Below are 9,077 nucleotides of genomic sequence, written 5' to 3' on the forward strand. Positions count from 1 at the left end.
TGGATTGAAAGGGAATATTACTTCAGATAATTTTGTGCCATTAAAACGTAATAGTCTTGGTCAGTGCAAAATGAGTCATGGTGCTGTCATGTTAAAACCATTAAGATGATACAAGCCCCTCCTAAACATCCCTTTCTCTGTCGATTGCTTGATAATCAATAAGTCTTATCATCCATATCAGTCATCATCCATCAAACCAAGAGAGGAAGAAAGACCTCTCTGATTAAATATTAACGGAATATTTCATATCACATTTAGCACAGGACACACAGGCTAGTAAACTAACAAAGGATATTTTGGGGTTGTTTATTTGTTTTACTTACATACTAAACATAAAAATAGGAGAAGAAGTACAAACATTAATGTGTACTATGTACTATATTATTATCGATTTGGCAAAAGGAGCCCTGCTCATCGCAATATTTTAATTTGATTAGGTTGCTGCATCATTGAGGCAGACTCCCCATAATAATAATAATAATGACAAAAGCAATAATATGAACAGCAACAATAATTCATTAAGAATCTGAACTTCACCCCCCTTTCTCATTGGAACACTACTCATGGCAAGCTCTATCTCTGATTGGGGGAAAGCTTGCCTAGTGATACCATTGTACAGCGAGTGTGATTGGCTACGGCTGATTGCCTCAGTGTGTACTGACGTCCCTGAGGTTTGAGTGTAGTGTTTGGTCTCTTCAGCCACATGTGGGCCACACAGCGTGCTCAATGGGCGGGGCTCAGACAGGGGAAAGCACTCGCACTCCTTATGCTCATAATGTATAGATAATGCAATATATTAATTATATTATATAATACACAGGAAACGATGTCCATGTCTACTATATATATAAAAATAGGTATGAGCAACTCAAAATATCTATGTCTTTATATTTAATAGATTGATGTTTTCTAGTTGAGGTATGGGTATCCACTATTTTCTAGTAGAGGTTTGGGTATTGATTATAATAAACTCAATCTCTTTTGATTCTCAATAATGTCCGACACGCATATGTGTTTAGTTGCACTTTCCCAGCAGCTGATATTAACTTACACACAATCATCTTTGCATCATACAACAATAGTACATATAACAATACTATAATCTGAATTATACTATATGCGCGTCAATCGCGATTCCTGTAGTCTGTCATGATACAGCTCTCAAACTCAGGTGTTTGACTTGTGTTGAGTCTTGAGTCAGTGTAACACACTGTACAGATATCAAACACCGTACAGATATCAAAAAGTGATGGAGGAGGGAAACGACAGCCTCAAAAGACAAAGCTGTCCACGAGCAAGGTCACCGTGAATTGACTAAAATTAAACACACACAACTTCTATACACGTGTTTGCATTGGCATCTACAGGTAGGCAGTGCCCCCATGGGAAAGAGATTCATGATTCAATATCTCAAGAGAAAAGTGATGCAATGAAATTGAATACTGAGGCAAACAAACAAAACGCTCCAAACAAAACGCTCCACCAAATTCAGACGTGCCACGCCCACCGCTATACCAGGGTTTATTAATTATTAACCTTAGTATGAATTTAGCATTCGTGGCTGGTGGAAAACATAAATTCTACATGGATGTGTTACCAATTCATAATTGGATGGTTTTTTTTTGTTTAAACACCGCTTGATGTGTTCAAATGCTGCTTATAATCCATATTGCTGGGGCTGAATATTTTTTTGTGACTGATTCCTGTTCTCTGAGAGGGCGTATCACGTTTCTTTACGGCGGCAATCGAAGCCCTTGAGCCTCTGAACGGATGCTGCAATGGCGCCACCATGTGGCGTTTGCGTGTTACAATTCTTCGTCATTCAATGGACACGCCCATTTGCACTCTTTCAATGGGGCCAAACTACTGCAATAGAAAATATACACCATGACTGTACAGAGTATAGCTCCTGAGAAAAGGGCATATATATAGGTGCAGACAATTGAATAAGGAATGGACGCTGGAATTAACAGGTTCAACAACAGGTGTAGCTATCATGAACAAATTAAATTCATGGATATGGGGTTTTTATCAATGGTTCCTAGGAACTGTTTTACTAGCCTTAAAGGCATGTATACAGCTGGGGGATATGTGTTTTAAGTTGCTTACATGCTTCCCGAACAAACACTCATTTGGCCAGTTGATGGTGATTGATGGCTATTGCTGGATGAAGTTTCATGTTGGTGAACATGTTGAATCCTTGTTGGCCAACATTCATCAGTTTTTCTCGATTGTTTACACACAAAAAATTTAACTATGCACACAATTCTGAAAACTTGAAACTCATGTATCAACTACAGGACTCCAGACTGCTAAACTCTAAGCACCATTCCACTGTTTTCCACTAAATAAGCACAAATCTCATAATTTAGCACACTTGGTTCACCTGGATCACACCGGCCTTTGAAACGCATCAACTAATTGCCAATAAGTCTAACTTAATTCTCACCTGTTCAAACTCAACCGGCAAACCACTTAAATCATGTGTCAGAGCATCAAAGAGGACTCGGTGAGCTCTACTGTGTTGTAGATAGGGTCCTTTGGCCTGGTCAGGAATGGAGGTGGGATACTGATTTACATGTAGATTTGTTTCACCTCATTTGTATTCTTTTTTATTTTTTGTTGGCCTACGAAAAGCTTCTTATGCTGTCAGTTCAGCTTAACATTTTACTGTATTGCAGTGAAAATATATATATTTGCTTTGTTACCTTTTTGTACTTGCACTGATTTCATCATTATATCCCCCGAAAGACAGTCTAAACACTGTAGTTTATCATTTTACTTATCAGTGCAATTATTGGACTGTAATTTACCAAAATAGGTAACACTGGTGTATTGTCAGAACAATGTTGCAGCATCAACTATAGGTGCACACTATGACTCTGGGAAGCGGGGATTGTGAGTTTAGCCCATTGAGGCTCATTGGATAGACAAATATGCATTGCATCCTATTCTGATACGATTGTGTCAATGCAATATTTATGATATATTCACAGTATTGATTTACAATATGGCAACAGTCTTTATACTATATATACCAACTAATTGCAACTTAAAAAAATAAAGCTATTTCTAAACAATTTTATACATTGGAATATGTAACATGGCCTCATAAAGCCAAAACTTGTAAATAGTATTTTGAATTGATCACACCAGTCTTTAATTGATGCTCTAAGAGATATTCATTTGATAGCAGTGTTTACGGTTCGGTGAAGAAAATCAGTTTTGAGAAGAATTTGTGTAGTTTTGACAAAATGATACTCTTCTCAGGTTTGGGTTTTGAGTTGAGAAAATGAGCTAGTTTCAGAAAACGTGTTTAAACAAATGAGAAAAACAGTAAGGTTGGTTGTTGAGGCCTTCACTGATTAGCAACACAAACCCTAAAATGTAATGTAATAAGGTATACTGGTTTACAAGGCAATATCACTATAATATTGCAATTGTTTATTCAATATCCTCGGTAAAAAATATGCCGACCATGGCAGAGCATTCTGTTCCTCAGACAGTTTATTTGTAATAGAATATGCACATGGTGGTTGGTTTATACCCCGCCTCCACCATAGCATCAGACGAGCCTGCCTTTAACGTCCCGGTAATAAGTGCAAAAAGCCTGACTACCAATACTCTAGAATAAAGGGAACTTTAAGTGACCGCTAAATCAACATGAGCTAAGCCATGCCTGACTGGGGTAGCGCAAAGCTAGAATGCAGAGTACAGCGTACAGGAGACAGGATATATGCTGTTGGAGATATACCATGGCCAGCAACAGGTCAAAGGGTGTGTAGTGATTAACGCCAGGAACTCACTCCACATTTAGGGTAGGGAAATGACTAATCCAACTGCCCATGGATTGCCTTACTTCCCTAGAGGTAATTAAGCCATTAACTTAACTTGATACCCTGCAGTAATATACCCCACAGTATTATTTCAAAATAGAAAGTACTGACACTTGACCTTGCTTTAAGTGAAGGCAAATGTACTTTGGCTTCCACTCCCAAAATCTGGCGCTTATGAGCCGTTACATAATTTAACCAAATGACTAACGGGCAAGCAGCAACGTGATGCATTTCTATAGTCTGCAGTGAAACGTTTTAAATCCCAATATGGCCGCGAATCATTTATGCTTCAACTTGACCGATGCTTCACTACAGATGGCTTGTTGCGCCAATGTCACCACCACCTTACCCTCGCTAAAGCCCCAGCGGGTCTGGGCCCAGCAGTTACAAACGCGTCACTCTAAGCAGGGGGGATAAGCGGTGGGTATATATAGCCGCTGGGTATAATCCCTTCGTGCCTTTTAACTAACCCAAATCAGTGTCCGTTTCACCTGTGGTGAGGTGGGTGTGGGAGAAGGAGGAGACTGCAAAACCACAGAAGTCAGTTTTAAGTTTGTTCCCAGAATAAATTTATTTTAAGTTAGGACCATACAAACCTACTGAATGACAGGAAGGGTATCAGATCTTTTACAGGAATGACATTGCTCAAAGAGGAGGTGGAACGTTTTAACATGAAGATGCACGAGGTACAGCCATTGCCCTCTAGTGGTGAGACACTAGTAGGTTGTTCCCATTAAATAAGGCTGACTGCTGAGTCCATAGAACCGGAAATAATGTTACATTTAGCCAGATTTTACAGTGATGTTAAAAAAACAACATATACAGTGAGGATTTAGAGGACCTTCTTCAGCTCGTCGTACAGGACCAGCACGAAGGCGCCACCCATGCCCCTGAGCACGTTGGACAGGGCTCCCTTGAAGAAGGCCTTGCCACCCTCATCGCGTGCAATCTTCTTCCAGCAGTCGATGGTACCAGTGTACATGATGTCCGCTAGTGGGGGGGGGGGAGCATACGTTAAGTACCAATCCAGACGGCGAGGCACCTCATTACAAACCTTTGCTTCCCGTAATCCGATTCCCAGCCAGTTTAAACCCTAGCACCCATTACAATTATATATGATCAAGTCACATGGAGCATTGTTAATGGGCCCCCCCCGCGGCCGTAGCGTCTTACCTCCTTTGCGTCCAGACTGCATCATCATGCGCCTACGCACGGTGTCGAAGGGGTAAGAGGTCAGGCCGGCAACGGCGGTGACAGACTGGGCGATCATCCAGCTGACCAGGATGCTGCCTTTCTTGGAGTCGGGGAGCATGCCTGGAGAAGAAGACAGACAACCTCATTAGATCATGGCCAATTTGAAAAACCTTGACAGTAGTTGGGAAAAGCAAGTGTAGGAAATGCATACCCTTGGCGGTGTCGTAGATGCCGAAGTAAGCAGCCCTGTAGATGATGATGCCCTGGACGGACACATTGAAGCCCTGGTACAGACCACGGATACCGTCGGACTTGGAGATCTTCTTCAGGCAGTCGGCCAGGCCGTTGAACTCACGACCGGCGCCGGGCTTTCCGACGTCAGCAGCCAGACGGGTCCTGGCGAAATCGAGGGGGTACACGAAGCACAGGGAGGTGGCTCCAGCCGCGCCACCGGACGCCAGGTTACCGGCGAAGTACCGCCAGAACTGGGTGCGCTTGTCGACTCCGTCAAGGAAGACCTTCTTGTACTTGTCCTTGAAGGCGAAGTTCAGGGCCTGGGTGGGGAAGTATCTGATGACGTTGGCAAGGTTACCTCTCCAGAAGGATAGGAATCCCTGCTCCTTGGGAATACGGACAATGCAATCCATGATACCCTTGTACTGCATATCTGCGGTGATCTGCTTGCTGGCATGTTGGACCTTCGAGGTAGAAACAAAAAAAAGAGTCGAGCATGAATATCAAAACTTTGAATTGTCAAAGACAGTGGGACAAGTTAGGCATTAAAGAGCCTTCGAGGGTTTCCTTGGCAACCATGTTCTAAAGACGTCCGCCAGCTGAAGGTCATCCATCAAGCGCTGAGCGTTAATTACTGTCCGACCGTAAGAGTTAAATAACATTCAGTACAAAAAAATAATTTACGGAACGACCGAGTTTTGAAGGAGACTATCTCTAGCAAACGTCTTTAAAACGCATCAGGGTGAGCCTTCTTACGGTCCAAATGAATGTCAACCAAAACCTCGATAATTCATGAAAGACATGCAAATCAAGTCATAATGTCTGCAAAAACACGTTGTAGGGGATTGTGCAACTTGTCGGCCCGGCTTGAAGGAATCCTCGGGCCTTCAGCCAACTTTTGCCGGCAGCGTCAACGCCTACCGGGGAAGGCTCACATAAAGAACGACCATAAGGGCAAAAAACCGCCACAACGGTGACGCTCATTACAGTCCCACAAATATGCTTTTGAGTCGTTATTATTATAGGACACATCATGATGGTCTACATCCCAAATGTCAGGGAAGACGTTTGTCCTTTGTTAGCCGCACGAGCTAAGGTTATCGCTGAGAGTAGCCGGGACGCTAGGAGACTCGTGTAGGTCATTGCACATCCCGTGATGACCTCAGTTTAATACACTCTAAAGACAAGATTAATCAAAAGCTTTAAGTATGTTAGACTTTTAAAATGCATATAGGAGGTTGATTTATCCCCATGTATTACTCAGTATAGACTGAAAGGGGGCTAAAGCCCGGGTCCAATTGTGGTAACCCAGATTAAGGAAGCTAGCTAGTGCTAGCTACTAGTACGTAGAAATAGGGGAAGAAAGGTCTTGTTAAATTACCTGAAGAAGAAGCTTCACTCTTTCGATGGGGGCAACGGCTGTCTTGGAGATGGCAGCAGAGATGCCACCGGCCATGAAGTCCTTGGCAAAGGAGACTGCGGTTTCATTCATTATGTAATGTTCTTCTCGGCCGCCTTACAGATAAATCAGTACAAGTTCCCCACACTACCCTTCACACAACGGCCTACGACGAAATGGCCGATTGTGCAGGCGCGTTCGGAATTTAACGGGCGTCCGATCGCGATACAACACGAGAGTACACGTCGCGCCTTATTCGTCGAGCTGAGAACGTCACGGTGTCAACGAAAACAACCCGCCAATGAGGCGCGTAGTCGTCATCGTTTGGGTGCGTAAGTGGGCGTCCCGACTCTGATTGGTTTGCCGGAAGCCAGATACGCCGCAAAGTACACCCGTCGCCACGCCCCCTTCCTTTCCCTTGATCCCGGACCGGCGCTGTCAACTGGTTTGCTATGCGGAAGTCGCTATCAGCTGTGATATCACAAAATAGCCCACCTTTGCCCCATCATGTGTATTTACAAGCAATTTACAATGGAATTATAATAAGAACGGATTGCACGTGAGTCAGTTATTGCCAGGCCGATTACGGCGAGTTGTTAATAAAAAAAAAACCGCAGACACACACGCACACCATGCCCCCTCTGCAATGCACCTCATAACCTTCCTTGAGGAAATAATGGTGGCAGATAGCCACCTCTACATGGCCTATGGAGCGCTGTTAACCTTCAGGGAACAGCTTATTCGGGAATAGCCCTTACCAACGATTTACTTGCCCATCATGTGTGCGGTAGTATTGTTGTATGTCAACATTATTCTGCTGTGACGTTTGTCTCGTTCTGATTCATGGGTACTTGATGTACTATTCAAAAAAACTTAACCTCTGCCGTTTATCCGGAGGCAAAGGTTATCTATGAAAGAATTAGAAACTAGTATTGGGCCCGCAGTTTTTACTGAAGTAATGATATCAAGCCAATTTGATCTTTCGTCTGTTCAAGGGTATTAGGTATTAGGTATTTTATAATTTGATTCCATGTTAACATTTAATAACTAATGAGTTTCATATCTCAATTCCAAGTGTAGTATATGACAAATGGACACTGTCAAATCAACACACAAATCAAACAAAGAACAAATTAAAGAAATATACAAATATAAATAAGGATTTAGTGATCAAAACTATTGGCCATTTTTTGCACTAGATGGCAGTATAAGGCAGGTGCATTAATTGGGCATGCTGTAGGTTTCACATTGCAAAATGCATTATAGCTTTTCAATCAACATTTGTCTAGCATTAAACTTAATAATAATCCAACAACATTGTTTTTGTCATATATATACTGTATGACCCTGAGTAGAGGTAACCTGAGCTGGTTCCTTCAAGAGCAGGTGTCACACCAACATGACACACCCACTGCACGCCCACTGCATTGAAGTGCTCAACTTCAACCCTGGCCTAAAATGAATGACAATGAAATTCTTATCACTAGTTCCAATAGATATGGACTACTCTTGGTGAACTGTGTAGGGATATAAATAGACAGCTGGCTAAAGTGTGTATAATAGGCTACATATACAGTACCTCACTAGGCACCACATGCAGACACCATGTGTTTGTGTGTGAGTTTCCGTTTGTGCGATATGTATGCATGTTGAACGTATTCATTTGAAAACGTGTTTTCTCCTATGTTCAGAGAGACTTATGCAGACGCACATTGCACATAGCATGCTAACAGTAAGCTGCCGTTCTATATGTACATTCTAGCAAGAGGGAATTGGAAATGTGAAGAGAAACATCGAGGTCATAAGGTCGTAACATGAGGGACCAAGGAGGGGAATAAAGAGGGACCGTAGGAGCTAAATACGAAGGTGAGAGAGCACTGCGACCTTGAGAGAGAGAGACCAGAAATAGCCTAAAGGTCATAAATACAAGCCAAAGACCAGCACTATTTAAGGTCATACATAGGCTCTTTACTGCCATGGCCGCCTGATATACATTTACAATGTATACAATGGTTCAACTTTTCAGCAAAACGTACGAACAAAGCAGTACACTTATATTAGATAATCAAAAGTGACCAATGCCCTTTCATTTCGTAATAAAATAATGTATTATTTTGCATGTGTGAATTTTCTTGAGGTATTCTGAGCATCTGTGAAAAATGCAAGATGTTTTTAATAGTTTGCACAAGGCCTTACCTTATTCTTCAGCTTTATAATCTCCACCAATGTAAAGCCGGTGTAACAACAAAAAATAAAACGACAAACTTGCATAATGTACCTGCAACAATGACCTTGCTACATGCTACCTAGGTGGCTATCACACTCCACCTAGGTGGCTATTACTAGGCTCCTCCAAAACCAGTACAAAGGGAGGTGATGTTGAAACCCTTTTATTGTTATAGTTTGAGTATAAT

General features: G+C 42.2%; 1 protein-coding gene across 1 annotated transcript; it reads right to left on the reverse strand.

Annotated features, from left to right (window-relative positions):
• Positions 1 to 4,377: 4,377 nt before the first annotated feature.
• Positions 4,378 to 6,975, reverse strand: si:dkey-251i10.1 (ADP/ATP translocase 2). Its single transcript, XM_030361707.1, has 4 exons — positions 6,646 to 6,975; positions 5,242 to 5,728; positions 5,010 to 5,150; positions 4,378 to 4,826 (listed from the first exon to the last, which is right to left on the reverse strand). The coding sequence occupies exons 1-4, from the start codon at positions 6,754 to 6,756 to the stop codon at positions 4,669 to 4,671; spliced, it is 897 nt and encodes a 298-aa protein (XP_030217567.1). The 5' UTR covers positions 6,757 to 6,975; the 3' UTR covers positions 4,378 to 4,668.
• Positions 6,976 to 9,077: the final 2,102 nt, after the last annotated feature.

Source organism: Gadus morhua, chromosome 7 (assembly GCF_902167405.1).
Source record: "Gadus morhua chromosome 7, gadMor3.0, whole genome shotgun sequence".
In the NCBI taxonomy this organism is placed as follows: Eukaryota; Metazoa; Chordata; class Actinopteri; order Gadiformes; family Gadidae; genus Gadus; species Gadus morhua.